The sequence below is a fragment of the Mus caroli genome, unplaced genomic scaffold, assembly GCF_978045245.1.
Source record: "Mus caroli unplaced genomic scaffold, Mus_caroli_1 scaffold_2, whole genome shotgun sequence".
Classification (NCBI taxonomy): domain Eukaryota; kingdom Metazoa; phylum Chordata; class Mammalia; order Rodentia; family Muridae; genus Mus; species Mus caroli.
In genome coordinates, this window is record NW_028227257.1 from 76,825,620 (window position 1) to 76,845,283 (window position 19,664).

Consider the following 19,664-nt stretch of genomic DNA (forward strand, 5'->3'; position numbering starts at 1 on the left):
CTATATCCCTCTGAGCTACGTGATGGCCTGTTACATAATTGCTGGTAATACAGAAACCTATATAAACCTCATATAAACCCTTGCAATAAATGGAAGCTTTTATTTGACCTAGAAATAAACTGTGTATTGACTTCACCTTTCCAAAGGGGGGGAAAAAAAAGCAAACAATTTCCCTGCTGGCCCAACCTGTAATTCATTTCCCATCAAGAACAGCACTGCATTTCAGCTTGTCATTTTTATTAAGTCTTCAGAATCAAGGTTTTTTTTTTTAATGACACACAACAAATACTTTGATATAATCTAAGATAATAAAATAGTTGAACAACTTTGACCTTTTTTTTTTAAAGATTTACATTTGTATAGAAACAATCTGTGGGGCGCCTCACCTCAAAATGAAGGTGTCTAAAAACAGTGATTCACCAACATTGCTATAAATATTTGTCTGGTTGAAAGATGTGGATTTCATTCCCAACTGAAATGTACCTCCATGCAGTTTCCCTTGGCTCCAGAGCTTAAGGCCACGGGAAGGTGACCAAGGAAAAAAAAGAAAGAAAGAAGAAAAGAGTGACTATTTCTTCTCTCTTTCCTTTCCTAGTGTGAAGGACTGTGACTAGAACAGGGTAGTTACCAAAGCCAGAAAAAAATTAATTGCACAACTCTAGTCCATGAACACCAAGGTCACATCTAATCGATAGTTACCTGGGGAAGCCTATCAGGATGGCACAGTGCATGCTGGTCCCCAAATATTTCCTCCCACTAATCTTGTCAGTTACTATGGCTAGCCTGTGACCATAAATTCTCTCTAAGGGCTGGTCCTTTTTGTCACTGAAGTCTCTGCCTTTACATTATGTCATGTGATTGCTATGTCTTTAGTGCCCAGGAAGAGTCCATAATCTCCTAAGAAATGCCTCACCCACCCTCAGGTTCCCAAAGTGCCTAAGAGTGAAGACCACACCGAGACAGCGTCTTCACTGAACACCTCCCCACAGGTGCCTGGGACTCTGGCCTAGATGATCCCATTGATCTTGGTCCACTCGTAGATGTCTTGTTCACACACTATGTCGGAGTTGATGAGAAGGTATCTGTCACCTACACAGAAATGCTTCTGACAGGCGGCGCATTTGAAACACTCCAGGTGATACACTTTGTCTTTCACCCGCATCGTCATCTCATAGGCACGGATCCGCTTGTCACAGGACGCGCAGAGACCATCCTGACCAAAAAGCCTGGGGTGAAAAGAGAAGGAAAACAAAAACAAAAACGCTAAGAGACAGGGGCAGGAACAACAGAAAGATGGCGGCTGGCGACGATAGATGGATGTGAGATGATAGACTGATGTGAATCTATCTATCAGGATTCCAAAAAACCTAGGCAATGCTGCACCTAGTCGGATACAGTGGATTACAGCAGTAATCCTAGTACTCAGGAGGCTGAGGCAGGAAGATGGCAAGGTCCACATAGGACTGGGATACACAGTAATAAGCTATCTAAACATAAAAACAGATAAGCAAGACAGATGAACCCAATTAATAGCCCATGAATCCTTCCCTGAAAAAAAAAAAAAAAAGACACGATGACATTTTGCATGCTGTTATTCCTCGCCTCCCCAAGCCTTTCCCTACTTTTATCCAGGCCTCTAGGCTGTGTGGACCAGCTATGGAAGAGAAGCAGCTGAAGTGACGTGTGAGAAGTAAGGCATGCAGTCTGTGTCTCTTTCCTAGAGGGACTCTGGCTGCAGAAGAGGAGCTGGGCCAGCCCTTGGAGGGGTAGGTCACCAGGAATTCACTATCATGTCAACAGCCACTAATTTCCCCCTTTGGGGAGTGTGCCTTGAGTCATCCCTACCCTTCAAGCTGCACATTCCATGTCCACATGACCATTCACTGGAGCCCAGCTGCCAGGAGACAGGGGTGTCCCGGGAGATAACTCGTGCCACTAATCATGCCTCAGAGACCCAGAGGACAAACAGGATCTCTCCATGATGCACAGAGGCTCTTCATTCATGCTCCTCCTGGCCACTCAGCGTGACTCTCTGGAGAGGTGACTCTCCTCACATCTAAATCAAGTTTCTCCCTAGCCTCGGCTGCATCAGTCACTTAAGCAAGCGACACTTAGTGTTGAGGTGTGGGAGGCAACTTTGGAGTCACTGCAGTGGTTGAAAAGGAGCCAGCCCAGGGGCTGGCAGCATCCAGGAACTTGTTAGAAACAGAAATTCCCAACTATCCCTACACCTGACAGAGACACAGAAGAGAAGGCTCAGCAGACTGTACTAATGATCTAGTGATGGCTAACCTTTGAAAACAAGCCTGCCTGGAAGAAGAACATGAGGACCAGAAGGTGGTTTGGCAACCCCATCATCTACCTTGCTTAGATGTTAGTGTGACATGTAGGGCGTGTCAGAGCATCAGAGGTCAATGACTGAACCAATTCTGGCTATGTGAACACATTCCAGGTGTGCTCTCAACTGCTGCCGCAGGGTCCTTTTTACATAGCGCTCATAACACAGCATGTCTGCACGTAGCTTCCGCACAAAGTCTTTATGACTATTTCCAGTAAATGCTTTCTCTCCTTAGAAGTCTGTACCAACTCTAAAAAATGAGAGAATCGGCTGGTGCATCCTAAGAGGTTGTAGGAGAGGTAAGGACAGCCACCAAAGCCTGCAACATTTGGCCAAAATGGATGGCCTGTGAGCAGAGAGGGAGCTCCCCGCAGCAGGGTCAGAGGTCATCTCTGTTCTGGATCCCACTTTCTGTGCTGGAAGCAGACTCATCAATGGGGGAGAAGACTCTATCTTACCAGAGCAGACGGTGGAGCTGCAGGCAACTGCCCCATTGGAGGACACAGAGCAGAAAGAGCGTTCTGGTGGGTGTGCTGATTGTTGAGTAAGTTAAGTTTGGGGCTGAGCAGAGACACACGACTGAGAGAACAGTGTGCGGCAAATGAGTCTGAGTGCCTGAGGTGTAGACCTTAAGAAAGCGGGAGCTCATTAAAGGGAAGTCAGGGGGCAAATGACAGCACACCAAGCAGCTAACGGGAGGACAGAGGACTGATGTTTGGGACAGAAGCTCAGGTCCCAGAATCACCTCTAACTAGGTAGGTGACCCGAGAAAATGACATGTCCTCTCCTGGCTTATGTGCTTACACTGAAAGCCAAGACTGGAGGCAGAGGTCTTGGCAGCCCACCCCAACTCAGGGACTTGGAGAGGCTAACAGCGATGAAAACGGGCCAGCACTTGGCCGTTTATGTGTGCATTAACCTCTGGCTCACAGAATCCTCATCTTAGCTGGATATCCCAGAAACAGACCACAGGGGAGGATTTACGTTCAAGTGGTTTATGATGTCCTCAGGGTAAGTGAGAAAAAGGTGAGGGAGTCAAGAAGCAATCTCAGGTGCCCAGCCTCAGTGGGAGCTTTGGCCTGATGTCTGGGGACTCCTGAAGTATAAGTCCTGTCTCCAAGTGGCCTTGGCCCCCCTCTAAGCTGCAGGAATTGGGGTGTCTTTGGTACCAGGATCTGGTGAGACTGCATAGTTCTGGCTACAACAGATGCTGGCTAGATGTAGGTGCCAGCTGTTGAAACAGAACCATAGGCTAAAGGGATTGCCCTACATAAAAGTTCGAGAAAATTGGATCTAAGGGGATCCAGGCTGGGTACCTAACACAATGCAACAGTAGCAGGTCTGAGTTGTATATGAGAGAAAGATGAGGGTGGTGGTGGGGTCCTGGGTTATTTGAGGTTGAATGTCTCAAAAAGACCAGATGAGAGTTGTCCATTCAAGACTCTCATGGAGAGAAGTTGTTCTAGGCATAGATAGGGACTGGACCTCTTTGGAGGACCCTCGGGGTCATTCTGAACTTATCCTGACAAAATAGCTCTGGAAATGTCCAAGAACTGAAGTAAAGAAATCCATGGCTAACGGACCATCCCTGAATGAAATAGAAATCCCTTCACTGTCAAGAGGTGTTAGCGCCTTAAGCTTTCTGCTGCCCATTTTAATAACAATAATATAAATATTAAAGGATGGCTGGGAACGCCTGCACTAATGCAGAGTTAATTAACATGTTGTCTGGGAATGTAGCAGGGAGAAGAATTATTTCGTGTCACCAAGACACAAGTTAATTAACACTGGGCTCTCCCAGACTAGTTTTTTTTTTTTTTTCCTTCTCCTTTTTGAAAATGGAAAAGATTAACAAGCCCAGGCAGTGCCGCCTTTCTTCCTGAATGTTCTATAAAACCGGGGAGATAGGGAGGAATCGGCTCTTTTGACCTCCCCGAATCTGACTTCGTTTAATAAGATTCAAATGATTCAACAGGGATGGAGGCAGGAGCCCAGCGGGAGTCATTTACCCAGCTGCTTTCTCATGGACCTGGCAGGCCTGGGGTGAGTAAAAACCAGGTCTGTATTTATCTCTGCTCTAGTTTCTTATGACTTAAAAAAAAAAAAAAGGAAGAAAGAAATTCAACAAAATGACAGTCAGACCTACTTGCTCTCTTTTCCATTTGCCCAAGACCACCACATCTGCAATGATTTCAATCAAAGACTGCAGTGTAGGCACGTAAACGCTACTTCAGTCTTTGGGGCGGGGGGCAGGTAAGCTTCCTTTGACTTCCGAACGCCCAGCAGTTTTGTTTTTATTTCACATGTGCAGTGCCCTGAGAACACATGCAGCGGGTAGAGCCTGCTTAGCAGCCAAGGGCACTGGAGTCTGAAGAGCTTCTCTCCACTGGTCCTAATACACTGGGGCTGCACGCTCAGTGGAGCCTCTGCCACAGGAAGATGGCGAAGAACTGACAGCTGAACAGTTGAGTGGATCTGGCAGTATGGGGTACAGAGTTACCTCCAGTGCAGCTAATACAGAAGCCAGAGATGCTAGAACACGCCAGACAAAGGCACTCACTGGGTGCCAGGACACACAAATTCAGGGGAAATGTTTCTGTCTCGCTTGGCCTTGTACACTTTCTATTTCTGCCTTCCATGTTACCATCTTCTTGTCCGTTATAATGGAAAATAATGTGTGATCCCACCATGGCACCTGTCAATTATAAACTCAGCTACCACCTATTTCTTAAGTTACATACCAATTCAAGTACTTCATTCTAACTTTAGAAGTAAGTACAATTACAATCCCCATTTTACATCCAGGAAGTGGAGGCTGGTGTGCATTGCCCAAGGCCAGTACTAGGAAGCAATGGAGTAATGACTCAAACCTCCTGACTTCACCTTTATAGATGCTGAAGGCTAGCCTCCTGCTATGAAATTCAGCGCTTGGGGCTCACTAGCAAGGACAGATTGCTATTTTAAAAGTTCTCATCAATAACACTGGAGTTGTGCAAAAGAATATCTACACATGCCGGGCGTGGTGGTGCACGCCTTTAATCCCAGCACGCGGGAGGCAGAGGCAGGTGGATTTCTGAGTTTGAGGCCAGCCTGGTCTACAAAGTGAGTTGCCAGGACAGCCAGGGCTATACAGAGAAACCCTGTCTCGAAAAACCAAAAACAACAACAAAAAAATATCTACACATATGCTTATGCTTATTGAGTACTGAATGAGAACCCACCCAAGAAACTTATAAATGAATTCTCTCTCTTCCCCTAGTTCCCCGGGTATTTCCCTATGTACACTTCTCCAAACCCTATCCTTTGGTTTGCCCCTACCACCAGAATTTTGTCCTTATTCTGAATTCCGTCTTTTTTATTCTCTTACCTTTAAAAACATCGGCGATTTACCGTGCAGTGATGTGTCTCTGCAAACACAGCCACAGTAGGGGAAGAACTCACGGCTTCTCTGAAGAGGCAGCTGAAGCTCAGCCTCCACAGCCTAGCCCCCCTTAGGCAGACACCTCAGGAGCTAGAGACTATGTGTCCAACCCCAGATGTGCCCCAGAAGTGTGAGGGATATACCTGAGATAGTCTCTCCTGCACAGTTTCCGTCCCAGCTTGTAGTAGAGGCGCCTCCCCACCTCTCCCAGCCGACACCCACAGAGGTCACAGCTGAGGCAATCCTCATGCCAGTACTGGTCGATGGCTTTCAGGAAGTAGCGGTCCCCTATGTTCTGCTGGCAGCCACCACATGTCAGCAGGGATGGGGGTATCTGCAGCACCTCATCCACGGGTTCCCTGGGGAAGAGGCCAAGCATTAGGATACGCTGCCTGAAGGGAGACAAGCACAAGGTCCCAGGAATCGCTGCATGCCCAAGGTTCTATGGGGAACCTCACTACATTTCCTTCCAGCAGTATAAGGAGAAAGGACACCCAAATTCAGACTGCATAGACACAGCCAACCTTGGATAAAGACGGGAGTGGGCTAGAGAGACCTTATCATCTGAAAAACTGAAGACAGGATACTGGGAGGTGTCCAAGGCACCTACAGATAGCGCTTGGACCCTTGACTACATTCCAGCATCGCTGCAGGCACCTCTGATCCAATCTGCTTCTTCCTCCTTCCCCTCCTACTCTCCTCCATCTTCCCAGCCCTACCTCCCTTTCTTCTTTGGACACAGGCACTGCCAAAGAGTCCCAAAGAATAGACTTGGGACTAAAGGAGTTGCTCACAGTCAAAGCATCTGATGACCCAGTGTGCTAACAATCTACAGATAATCTGTTGAATGCACCCTACAAAGACCTTCCCACTGTACAGAATCAAAGGTAAAAAAGGAAGAAAGCCATTGAAATTATATTTGGTTGCCTTCTCTTCCCCAAACAGAAAGTTCCGTCAGTATCTAATTATTCCGATTGAAGTTCTGCATTCTTCCCCACATCCTGCATGAGTCTTTGGCTGGAGATTCACCTTAATGGGTAGAGAGACAGCCTAACATGTCAGAGGCCCAACGGTCATTTCTCCAGTACCACCTAAAGTGGGGACATCAACCCAGTCCATCCTGAGGAGGAACTTGGAGGAGTAGGATGGCAAGTCCATCAGCATCATCCACAGGCTCTGGGCTGCATCAGACACTGTCTCAAAGAAGTACGAGATCTGAATGACTCTGGCAGGAAATCTGGGTCACAATGCAATTCTTACAGACAGAGGATACTGGTGATGTGTTTTTTTCCTTCAAACTTTTTTCACCACAGCAAAAGTAGTTTGAATAAAATCAAATTAGTAAAGAGAGTGGAGGAGGGGCCAAACAATGGACTTAATGAGAGTGGAAGGCAATTAAATTGATACCAAAGTCTCAATCCAGGCACGTTGTTCACAGTGAGCCTGAGGGATGTGTTCTTTCATTTAAAAAGTGTTATGTAGGGGATCACAAGATGCTTAGGAGGTTAGGGTGCTTGCCACCAAGCCCAATGATCTGATGTGGTCCCCAGGACACACACAGTGGAAAGAAAGAGCCAATTACAGCAGGTTGTTCTATTTATATACCCATGCACATAGATACACACACACACACACACACACACACGAATGTAAAAAAAAAAATGCTTTAAAGTCACACATAGGGCCTTCTGCTTGCTTTGCCTCCCTGGAACCTGACCACTTTTGTTTTACATGTAAGAAATAAGTTTCCTGAGAGAAAACGGCATGGAAGAAATGAGTGTGATGTCAGGTAGGAGACAGGGGATATTAATGCTTGTTGATTTGTAATAATTAATGTGCTCCTGGAACATTGTTCAAATAAAACCTGCTTTTAAAAAAAATCTAGTTAAAAAAATTTTTTTAATTGGCTTTTATTCCTATTATGAAATCTCCAATGGAATTTCCTCCTGAGTACCCTAGGTGATATGTCTGTGTCTCTTAGTTTTATTTGGCACTTTTACCAAGTGACCTTGTGGCCGAATTGGCCTGTACCCATGAAGCTCAGCTCCATTATAGTTGGGGACAGTGAGACTAGGGGAATGAGTGTTTATAGGGCACTCCAGCATCTTCAGGTGACCCTATCTAGGAGACTATTAAGCATCCGTTGTCAATATTTAGCTAAATGCTAATGCCAAACCCACCATTTTAGCACAAAATATAAGAGTATCTTCTTTTAGACCCAGGAAGTTAGAAGCTCAGGTCAGTTTCTTCGAGAAAAACAAAGATCAAGTCAGGTTTTAGGTGGTGTTTGTTTGTTTGTTGTTTCAGGACTGATGATCAAAGCCAGGTCCCTAGTCACTTTAGGTGCTCCACCACTGACCTCTTTCTCAATTCTGTTTGTTTATATTGTTTTTAAAGGTTTATTTTTATTTATAATTGTATGTGTGTGTGTGTGTGGGGGGGGAGATGCACACAAGGGCAGGTGCCCCAGAAGGCCATAGGCCTCAGATACCCTAGAGATGGAGTTACAGAGGGTTGTGAGCCACCCAGTATGGGTGCTGGGAATCCAACCTGGGTCCCCTGTAAGAGCAGGGGATGCTCTTAACCACTGAGCTGTATTCGGGTTCTCTCTTCCCTTCACATGGGTTCTAGGAATCAAACTCAGGTCATCAGACTTAGAGAAAGCACCTTTAGCAGCTGAGGCAACTCGAAAACCCTTTCCTTCCTTTTAAAGTTTAAGACAAGATCTCACTAAATTGCCCAGGTTGTCCTGGAACTTTCCATTCTTCTGCCTCAGTCTCTCGTGTATACAGAATTATGGGTGAGGTGGGCTAAGACCTTAAATCGTTTTAGTAATACACTAGAAGTTGCTAGGCAGTGGTGGCACACACCTAAAAATCCCAGCACTCTGGAGGCAGAAGCAGGTGGATTTCTGAGTTTGAGGCCAGCCTGGGCTACAGTGTGAGTTTCAGGACAGCTAGAACTACAAAGAGAAACCCTGTCAGGTTCCTACTAGAGCCTTTGTTTCTATAGGGTATATATAAGGCATCCATCCTCATATTTGAAAGTTAACTAAGATCTTTGGCCTATTCAAGTGCACCAATTCAGAATCTAATCTCTACCCTTTGCCGTAGCTCAAGGTTTTACATTGGGCTTTCAAAAACACTCACAGAACTCCCATCATGCTTGATGCCCAGATGGTGGATGTTATTACAGCCAACTTTGAAAGAGAAGAATTTGTACTTAGCTGGAACAAAACTCGCTAGAATTAAAATGACTTGTAGGGAAGCAGAAGGGAACACCAATTGCATGGTAAAGGAAATCTGTGTTCATGAATACTGGCTTCCTGTGCACACGCTACCTTTGCACGTGCCTAGGCAAGGACCGATCTGCATCTGGAGATCCAAGCTGGTAAAGACCCAAGCTGGCTTTGAGCAAGAACTCAGTGAGGCCGCTAGCAGGAGAGCTAGTTGCAGGAGACAGAGACATGAGGGTCTGAGAACAGATAAAGACAGGACAAGATTCGGACTCGGTCTATCTTTCTATAATTAATGACACGCCATTACCTCTGTTGAACAATTTAAGCCAGAGACTAAATGAGATTTACCTTAAGTTAATATTTGATATTCTCCCACCAGCCTGTCCCAAGTATGACACCTGAGTATCTCTTTAGCTTTGATTTCTGGCAAAAATTTCTCAACAATTTCCCAGAAAGAGGGGAAATGTTCCACAGACATTTCCCACGGGGCTTGTCCATCTTCAGTTACAGCTTTCCTTTACCGGACACATACTGCAGGAAAGATGAACTACCAGTGGACCTCCTGAACTAGGTAGATGCTCACTACTACAGCTATGAGATACCTTTCAGTTTTCTAGTCTGGGACAAAAAAAGGCACCAATTTTAGCAAGAGTAAACTTCCTTTACAGAACACAATTCCCAGGCTGGAGAGAAGGCTCAGCAGTTTAAGGATGATTTCTGTTCTTCCAAAGGACCCAAGTCGGAGTCTCCACACCCAAATCAGATGGCTCACAACTACCTGTAACTCCCACTCTAGGGAGACCCTTCACCTCTAGCCTCCAGGGGACCTGAGCTTAGGTGCACACACACATTCATGTAATTAGTAATTTTTCTAAGAAGCCAAACTCTGTAGATTCAACATCTAATAAAGGATTGGTGGTTAGGTTGGTACTGATAGGGAGCCAGTAAACAGCAGTTCACCAGACTGCCTCCCCAACTGTGTAATCTTATGTCTTGTCCAATTTCTGAAAACTCGGGGCCCAGATGTAATTCTAAGCTTATGTTTAAAAGGGAACAAGCTATAGACACTGACTCTTTAAAGGGTTGTTGTTTCTCTCCTGAGATTTTAAGGAAGCTGGTCTTCCTGCCAACAAACCTAGCTCCTTTCTGAGCTAGTGTCTTAACCTTCAGGACTGGAGAGTGATGTTTATATTCTTGCTGGATCGTGGGACTTCCTGAGTTTTATGAGAACTCGCTGGGTTTTTATGCTGCTGGCTGAGGGTAAAGCCCAGGTAAATAAACACCACAGAAGGCTGAAATTGAAGGGGGGGAGGCGAATAGGAAAACTCCAGCAGGAAAGCACAATTCTTTTAAAGCAGGAAAAGAAAAGAAAAGGGGGGCAAAACCCCACCAAAACAAATGCATCTTAAAAGCCCAAACGGACAAGTCATTAGCAGTGCCTTTGGTCTTGTGTTAACAAATCCCTTCAAAGGATTAGATGAGGACTTCAAAGGAATAAAAACTCAAAACCAGACAGCTAATGACTCTTAAAAGGGCATTTGCGTGGACGTGAAAAAAAAAAAAGATACCTTCGTTCCTGGCTCCCCTTGTTAAGGCTAGAGAATGGGCTCGGAGGGTACAGGCTATGGAATGGGGGGGGGGGGCTGTTCTTTGCAAACCAGCGCAAAGCTCAGAGCAGACAGTACATGCTCATTAAAGCTCTGGTTCGCTGACTCTCCCCCCCCCCCGCCCCCAGCCCTTCTGAGAGTTCGATGAGATTCTGCTCCCTAGAAAAACATACTAGACAGAAAAAAAATGTGCACTAACTTTCGAGGTTCACATGCCCGCACTAGGCGACTCAGGGGAGGGGCGAACATGTACCGGGAGGAACGCCAGATTAGCAATTCTAGAAGTCTCTGGAGCCCAGAACCAGTTCCCAGGTGGTCAGGCGGACCTCATCAACTGTCCCGCTCTACTCCGGGCCTGGTAGGAGAGTCGACGTCGGAGACCCCGGGATGTTCTAGTTGGGATGCCCCCCCCCCTTTCCAAGGCCAAATGGACAAAAAGGAAGGGAACCTGGAGAGGGTGGGACGAAAGGGGAGAAGGCAGAATCTTGTCCTCCACTCTCCCTGCCCTGCACCTGTGCCTCAGAGCTCCGGGTGCCAGCTCCCGGGCAAACTTTCTGGCCCTGGTAAAGGTTTGGGGAGCTTTCCAGATAGCCCGGAGCGGTCCGCAGGGTCGATCCCAGTTACAGCTTCCGCCGCCCAGTCCCTCTCGGTGTCTCCTGAGTCCCCCGCGAGGAAAGAGAACCCCTGGGAGACAGAGGGACCAAGGGCACGCTGCGGGCGCGCACCTGGAGTCAGCCCCTCGCGCCTAGCCTGGGACCTTGTTTGGGGTGCAGGAACAGAAGCGCCACACTTACTCAGACGGGTCCAGGCTCTTCCTTTCGATGGCCGAGGACATTGGGGAGGGGGGCGGCGTGCCGGGCGGCGGGGGCGCTCCCTTTGTGGCGCGTGGCTGGCTAGCTGCCTGGACTCGGACCCCCTCGGGTGCTCGGGCGCCGCCGCTCCTGCGCCTCCTCTTGCTCGGTCGCTCCGCTGGCGAGCTCGCCCCTCCACGCTCAAGGACAGTCACCGCGCTCCCTTCAAACGCCAAAGAGAGAGAGCGAATCATCCAGCTGCCCGGCGCGCGGCGGCCAAGGCAGGGGGCCGGGGAGCAGCCCGGCCTCCCTCCGGTGGCTGCGACAGCTGCCGCTGCTCAGGACTTAACCTTCCATCCCGGTCCCGCTGCCGTCACCACAGCCGCCGCCGCAGCCGCCCGGTCCCGATCGCGCGCAGTAGCCGGCTCCGCCCGGTCGCCCCTCGCCCCTCGCACCTTCGCCGGGGTCGGGGCGCCGGGGGCAGTGAGGGGGCGGCGGCCTGGGGGCGGGGAGCTGACCGCGCGGCTCTCCCCGGGCTCCCTCCTCTCTCGCGAAGGTCTATTTTCGCTCAGCTTCCCTCTGTCTCTGGTTTCATTTCCTTTTTCCTGATCACGATTCAAATACAATAGAAGGAAATCACATTTAAAGAGACAGCTGCCCGCCCCCTCCCCCTTTTTTTCTTCCTTTTTTTTTTTTTTTTTAAACGGGGCTCCTGGGGATTAGCAATCCAAACAGCAGCAGCGGCCGCAGCGGCAGCGGCAGCAGCAGCAACGGCGACAGCGGCAGCCCTGACTTGGCTTCTTAAAGGGGCCCGCAGCAGAGACCGAGAGTCTCCCCTGAGCCCCTCTCCTGGGGCAAGAATCCCGCTGCCACTAAACTGTCTTTTTCAGAGTTCCCCTTCTTCTGCCTTTCTCCTTGGTCTCAGGCTGAAAGTAACCACTCGGCCGTTCCAGCAGGAAAGAAAAGACAAGAATGTGAAATAAGCACCTGCAGAAATGCAAGCGTTGCTAATGGCTGGCTAGCGCGCGCTCGTCTTGGGTTCGAGGTCCCAAGTCCAAGGTCCTGGTGCTCTGCGATGCCCGAGACAGTGCGGCTCTGCTGGCGGCAAGCTAGTAGCTGCGACTGCGCTCCAGAGAGGGGCGCAAGCTGTGTGACCAGGAACCTCACGCGCTAGGTGCGCCTGAGCAGAGCTGGGGGCAGCTAATCCCGCAGGGAGGGTGTCTGGGAGGGACCACGTTGTCCGGGTCTCCTCTCCATCGGCTGGCGGCAGAATTCCCTCCCCTAGCCTCTTTCAAAGAGCGAACTCCAGCGGTGAGGCTGGCCCTCTCTGTAAAGTATCAGCAATACTTGGACCGGAGGAAGTTCCTTCCCGATAAAAAGACTTACAGTTATTACTCACTATTATTTTGTCCTGTATAAAACAAAGAAAAGGGCAGGTTTCTCCTTCAAGCTTGAAGACAAGTTCTAGAAGGAGAAAGAAATGCAGAAGGGAAGAGAGGGATTCTAGCTAGCTACTTTTGCAGGAGAAAAACCTAGGTTCCCCTGGGCCTTGAGTTCCTTGAAACTGAGTCCAGAAATAATCGTTCAAGGCCCGTTAGCTTATGATGATGACAGTCTTCAGGTTTGTGAAGAGGAAAGCCCCGAGTGCTCTCAGAATCCATTGTTTAGTAAGAACAGCCCGGATCAAAGACATAGGCATTTCAGCCCCAATTTAAAGATTGCTTTAATAACCTAGACCAGCTCACCCCAGAAGATGATAGTCAGAACTGAATTCCCGGATTCCCCGTACTGAACAAAGTCCTCCCTGATTTCTCCCTAGCAATAGCCTGAACCACTACCCACAGGTTCGTGTCATTTCCCTCTCTCTCTCCATGTCCTGACATTCATACTGAAAGGGAATAATTAAAATCTGTGTTTGTGCGCATGCCCTCATGTTGGTCCAAAACCCACCTTCAGTGTATAAACAGATATTTTCCTATTTAAGTCCTTGGTTTTTTAAATTAAAAAACACAAAATTTTTACAATGTTTAGGCAAGCCTAAATTATATGATAAATATATAACTTGTTATTCTACTTTCATTTCTATCTGAAGTGAAAATAAACATTGTTCGTGGTAGCACAGGCCAGTAATCCCAGGTCAGGCAGGGCAGGAGCATTAGGAATTCTAAGTCATCCTCCCCTACAAAGTTAGTCACAGGCCAGTCTGGGCTACAGCAGACAGTGTCTCCAAACCAAAACCAAAAGAAGAAAAAGAAACAATGAAAACACACGGGCTGTGATTAGCAGTGTGTCTACTCAATAATGATGTTTTAATGCTGAGCCACGAGAACCATATTTCCTGGGGTTGCTTTAGACTCTTATCAGCTCATGTGACTAGGGAAAACTACCTTCAAGATACAGCATGAAGAAAGTGGCTGAGGAGTTTGCCTGCATTGTAAGCTCCCTTTTACCATCATGTGAACTCGGCTGAACAAGCAGAGTTTACACTCTCAGCATCCTTGTTAGTAAAATGGGAATAATGGGATTTACTAACTAGAGGGTTTGGTGTAAGGATTGGTGGGACTATACATCCAGCATGTGGTACATGGATCTGTAATGAAATGAGAGCATATATATATATATATATATATATGTATGTATACACACACACACACACACACACACACACACACACACACATATATATAACTATGTACCCAGCATGTGATCCATAGATCTATAATTAAATGTGTGTGTGTATTTGTCGTTGTTGTTGTTGCTCCAATTTTCCATAGCATTGGAATGAGTTATTAAAATAAATATCTCCTTGGATTCCAAGAGGTAACTTTGGAATGGCCAATTGTGCTTCTGCTTTGACCTGAGTGTGCTAGGGGGCGGGGGAGGGCTTGCATGACTTTGGGTCAATTTCTTGTCTTTCACAACTCTTTGGAGTGAGCCTTCTTTGGGAAGGTGCGTCTTTGATATGATGATATCTTAAGATTTCAATTTCACACACCATGGCTGTAAGAAATTATTGCCTACTGGTGGGACTTCATTCCCATTCTATGGGCAATTAAGTCGCCCAAATTTAAGTATAACATTTAGAATCAAGTCTCAAAATGTGTTTTTTTTATGTCTTTTTATTATGAGTGATTTTAAAGCAATCATGGCCTTACGGTATCTTCCCATAGCATCCAGTAACTGCCATGTTCAGGCAAGATTCAGCTACTCTGAGGCAATTCGAATGTGTAAAACGAGAGCTAAAGAAATCTTTGTTTGGTCCCTACCCAGCAGGACTAAACTCTACCTTCTCCTCTACCCTCAAAAATATTAAATACCCAGAAGTTTAGACATTCCCAAGCTTTCCTTCTGAAATAAGGATGTCAGAAGTCTGAATCAGTCTGCATGATAAACGTGACCACAGATAGGTTATTTTCCCTCACTGGAATTCCCCCTTTTTATTTTCTTCTTAGTGCATTTACAGTTATTTCCCAGGGAAGAAGAGTCCTATGTGACTATGATTACAATGTCTTTGCTACAGTGGACTTCTGCTACGAGCGAAGCGTCACACGGAGAGAATGCTTACAAGGTCCATTTACTTTTGTTCTTGTTTTAATCACTGGAAGCTGAGTTGCAACATACATCTTGTTAGTTGTGACAGTCATAGGAATAGAGCTCTCTTCTAATATGGTTTCAGCTCACATGGAAAATTCTTTAAATGTTCAGTTGTCATGGGCATCTGACTTCTAGCCAATCAAGACATCCTCCAGAGATGGCTGAGACGGGGGTGCCGTGGAGGAGCTGAGGTGAGAGAGACTCCAGCATTTGTCTACTCATTTGGGACTTTTCAGGGCCAGTTTGTTCTATTAGTAATTTTGGTGATAAACAAATCAGGTTTTGTAGGAAAGTGTATCAGATTCATCTTTTCCTCTGCTATCATCTGCATCCCAACTACTTACAGAGTCCCTTTGAGTCTTAGAAGAATGGACACGGGAGTTGTGTAGGCAGAACTCCATTGTGTGATTTGGGGGAAGTTACTTCACCTCTGAACCTCAATTTCTCTGTCACAGGGGGGTTCTAAAAAGAAGTGGATGGGGGCAGCGCAGGGCCAATATCACTGGGTTGCCTGTTCATCTTATAGGGGTTGGTGGTGGGATAATATGTGCAAAAACGCTTTGCACAATGATGGTGCCTAGAAAATGCTCAGAGATGATAGCAGTTGCTATTACTCCATCTTTCCGAAGCAATCACCACCACATCAAGAAGCAGCCATCTTCCAGCCAATCAAGACATCTGCTAGAGCCGGCTGGGACTGGGGTGCCTCAGGAAGAGCTGAATCAAGAGACTCCAGTATTTGCAAAACTCCAGGCTTAGGGATCCCCGTATTTCAGACTGTAACCTAGGACTGTGCCCATCGGGCTTGAGGTAGCTCTTGGCAACGCCACTGCTTCCTGCTACATAGCATGCTCCAGCCACATCCCGATGTTATTCACTGACTCTCTGCATCTCAGTTACTTACAGAGTCCCTTTGAGAAGTAAGAGGCCAGCGGCTGGACATTTGGATCGGTTAGTAAAGTATTTCCCACATAAGCATGAGAACCTGAGTTCTTATCCCTGGAACCCTTGTAAAAACCTGGCAGCTTCTATAATCCCATGGCTGCAGAGACAGGGGATCCTAGAGGCTTGTAGCCAGCAAGAAATTAGTTCCATGTTCGGGGAGAGACCCTGGCTCAAAAAAGAAGGTGGAGAGCAATAGCAGAGAACACTCTGATGGTGACCTTTGGCCTTCACAAGATCAAATGTGTAGACATGGTGTATGACAGAGAAGCAGAGGGGGAGAGGGGAGAGGAGGCCAAGTCTGGTACAGAAGGGACTGTCCTGAAATGTCCATATCTTAGCAGAGTACAGAGCATAGCTGCCCCTGCTGGAAGGGATCTGAGAAATGCTAAGACATTTGACTTCCTCCTTGCTGCAGCTGGGGTCTGAAGACTTCTCTCCCAGTGAGCCTGCCCATGCTTCACCCACAGTGTCTCTGCCTTCCTCCACCTTTGGCCTGGGGCCCGGCTTCTTTGCTCCTACAGATGTGAAAGCAAACATCTGTACAAGGAGACTTTCAGAGCACTGTCTCCTGCTGCCTTTATAGGATTCAGCAAAATGAAACAGATAGGTGCTTGGAGGGGAAGTCGGTGCATAGTGAGTTCCTATAGAGCTTTGACTCCATCGACCGTCATCTTCAAGAGAATGTATTAAAAAAAAAAAAAAAGTCCAGCTCCAAGACAGTTTTGAGTGTCCACTGATGATTCAAAGCTTTTAACAGGCTGAGCCAACCAGAGTCAACTGCTCCTTCGTCCATTGTGCCTGACCCCTCCCAACTTGAGTTCCTTGGCTGCTCCAAGCTCAAGGTAAGGCAGAGGTGGGTAAAGAGACTCCCAGAGCTGCCACTGTGGTCTGTTTCTGGGCACGCTCTTCTCTGCAACTGTGGAGGCAATCCCAGCTAAGTAACACACCACAGTGCATGGAATCCAGTTCACTACATGAGAAACCCAGATGCCTGATGTGGGCCTAGGAGGCCCTGCCTGACACCTTCTATACCCATGACCTCTCTCAGTCTTTATGCTTGGATCACATCAGCTGGCTCCAATTGAGGGCTCTTGCAATGCTCTCTTCTCTGCCTAAAATGTTCCTTCTTTCCTCCCTCTCTGCCTGCCCATTCGTGTGTGTGTGTGCACTTGCACGTGTGAGTGCGTGCATGCGTGTGTGTGTGTGTGTGTGTGTGTGTGTGTGCGCGCGCGCGCGCATGTGTGCGCATGTGTGCGCATGTGTGTGTGTGTGATATAGCCTGGCTGCCTAGCCTTGACTCACTGAATAGCTGATGTTGATCTTGACTTTCTGATCCTCCTCTTTGCCAGCACAGGACTGGCATTACAGTTATGTGTGATGATGCCCAGCTTCTGAGCTACTCTTTCTTCCATTATCCTATGGGGCTCATGAACTTCATTTAGTTCTCTGTTACAATGTCTTATTCTCAGAAGGGGCATTTCAAATGTAACTGGGGGGGGGGTGCTGGAGAGATGGTTCAGCAATCAACAACACCCAGTGGTCTTCCCAAGGACTGCATTCAGTTCCCCATGCCCACATCAGATGGTTCACAATTACCTGTGACCACAGTTCCAGAGGATCCAGTTCCCTCTGGCCTCCAGGAATACTCACATACATGTGGTTCACATAAACTCATGCAGTCCATACACACATATGCGTGTGCGTGCACACACGCTCTTTCACATGTGCACACATGCACGCACGCGTGCACACACACACAGAAAGCTAAATAAAAGGACCTTTAAAAATAAAGTCCAACTCTTCATCCCTCCCTAGCCGCATTATCCTGCTTCTTTCCTCTGCTAGCATCCTCACCACTTTTTCTCCAGAAGCTCTGCAACGGGAGCCCTCGTTCTTGCAGGCTGGGTACCCCCACCCCCTCCTTCCAAGAATGGAAATTCTACTAAGGCAGAAACTGTTTTTGACGTGTTCTCAACTCTGCCTTTAGCCTCGAGCATGTGACAGCACGTGGCAGGTCCTTGATAAATTAAATTGAATCAATAATAAATAATAAATCAATGATAAATGTGCCAATGGAAGATCTGCTGCTTCCCTTGGCCCAGGCATACTCCCACCATCAGTGTTTTCTCAGCAAAAGTAGACAAGGATCTTGAAATGAAGGTCTCTGTCTGTCTGTCTTTCTGTCTCTCTGTCTCTGCCTCTCTCTCTCTTTCTCTTTGTGTATTTGTGTTAAACAGGGCTTTACTTTATTAAAAGATGTGTTTAAGCATGAGAGTTAAGAGAAGAGAGGCACTCAGGAAGTAAGACACAGCCAAGAGCACGGGCATGGGCTTCTCAAGAAGGCCCACCCTGTCTTGTCTTTCTTTGGTATAATTTTAAAATGAAGAATTCAGACAAAGATGCCATTAATATTTGAGTCCAATAGTTTAAAGGCTGTTTTACATTCATTTGTTTTTGAGACAGGCTAACCTCAAACTCATGAGTTCAAGCAATCCACAAACCTCCGCCTCCCAAGTTTCTAGGACCATAGTTAAGCACGCAAGTTTGTATTTGTGAGAGTTTCATTTCTGAAAGACAGAAACCTTTTGGCTCCCAGGAACACTGAGAAGATACAGGTGGCGTCGGCACACACGGCACCCTGACATGTGACTTGCCACTGTGAGATCCCCACTCTCACAAGGACCCGTGCATGCAGAGTGCAATGAGTCCCAGGCATTGGAGATATAGTGGCTTGTGCTTGAGTCCTGGCTCCTTCACAGGGTTTTAGGCAAATTATGTAACAGGGCTGAGCTTCAATTTCATCATGTGCAAAATAGGGATAATAATATCTTCATCATGGGGTTGTAGGAATAAAATGAGATCATGCATGCCAAATACTTAGCACGGTGATCACCATGGAGCAAGAACTCAACGGCAGCAGCTATTATTAGAATTAATTAAGCAGAGAGAATTCTAGAGAAAGTCAATCAGAAGGCTCTTTTTGGCTGGAGATAGATGGATAACAAATTCTGCCTCGTGAGAGCTTAGCCCAAGCAGGGTAGTCTGTAGCCTTGCTGGGGCCACATGCCTTCCCTTTCTTGCTGTGGAGATCCTTTAAGGACTCATGGGATAGAATCACAAGGGTCTGGCCCAGCCTCAGGCTCAGGAAAGCAACATGAGGAAGAGACAGCACCCTACCACAGTCAGTCAGCCATGGCTCCCTGGTCTGAGAGCCTGCATCCCGGATGTACCTTCCATTAGAAGAAGGGATGGGAGAGTAGAGGCCAGGGTCCTGATGGGGAAGTTGAATGCACTGGGCCTGGCAGGGGAAGGAGACTCTGATGATACCTAGCCCGACAGCTTGACCTTGTGACTCTCAGAGTTAGGAACCGTAGAGAGAAGCAGGACTAGGTTAGCATCTGTGGTTGCCCCAGCTACAGAAGGAGACCTATTACAGAGGGAGGTGCCCTTCAGGAAGCACCAGGAATGAGGCTTCTTCCTGCCAGCTCTCTCTGCTTCTCTTGATGGCCCTTCATCTCCTTACTGCTAACCTAACCTGGCTGGAATACTATTTTCTTCACCATTCTATGCCAGAATTTACAATGGCCCACAGTCATCCATGCTTTGACCAGTCTTTAAGGCGTCACTTGTCTCATTTTTCTAGAGGAAAGAAGCAAACTGAAGGTTAGAGCTGATGTTTCTGAGTGTGATTCTGTCATTTTACAAATCAAGGTCAAATTCTTTTTTTTTT

The 19,664-nt window shown here is 47.2% G+C and overlaps 1 protein-coding gene across 4 annotated transcripts; it reads right to left on the reverse strand.

The window, feature by feature from the left end:
• Nucleotides 1–207: 207 nt before the first annotated feature.
• On the reverse strand, nucleotides 208–12,554 carry Lmo2 (LIM domain only 2). 4 transcript variants are annotated; one of them, XM_029474698.2, is made up of 4 exons: nucleotides 12,383–12,554; nucleotides 11,399–12,000; nucleotides 5,903–6,118; nucleotides 208–1,226 (listed from the first exon to the last, which is right to left on the reverse strand). In XM_029474698.2, the coding sequence occupies exons 2-4, from the start codon at nucleotides 11,647–11,649 to the stop codon at nucleotides 1,007–1,009; spliced, it is 687 nt and encodes a 228-aa protein (XP_029330558.1). In that variant the 5' UTR covers nucleotides 11,650–12,000; nucleotides 12,383–12,554; the 3' UTR covers nucleotides 208–1,006. The 4 variants fall into 4 exon arrangements, with proteins under 4 accessions (XP_029330558.1, XP_021009730.1, XP_021009740.1 ...); XM_021154081.3 differs by having other exon boundaries at nucleotides 209–1,226; nucleotides 11,399–11,618; nucleotides 12,383–12,546; XM_021154076.3 differs by lacking the exon at nucleotides 12,383–12,554 and having other exon boundaries at nucleotides 209–1,226; nucleotides 11,399–11,618; nucleotides 11,746–12,374.
• Nucleotides 12,555–19,664: the final 7,110 nt, after the last annotated feature.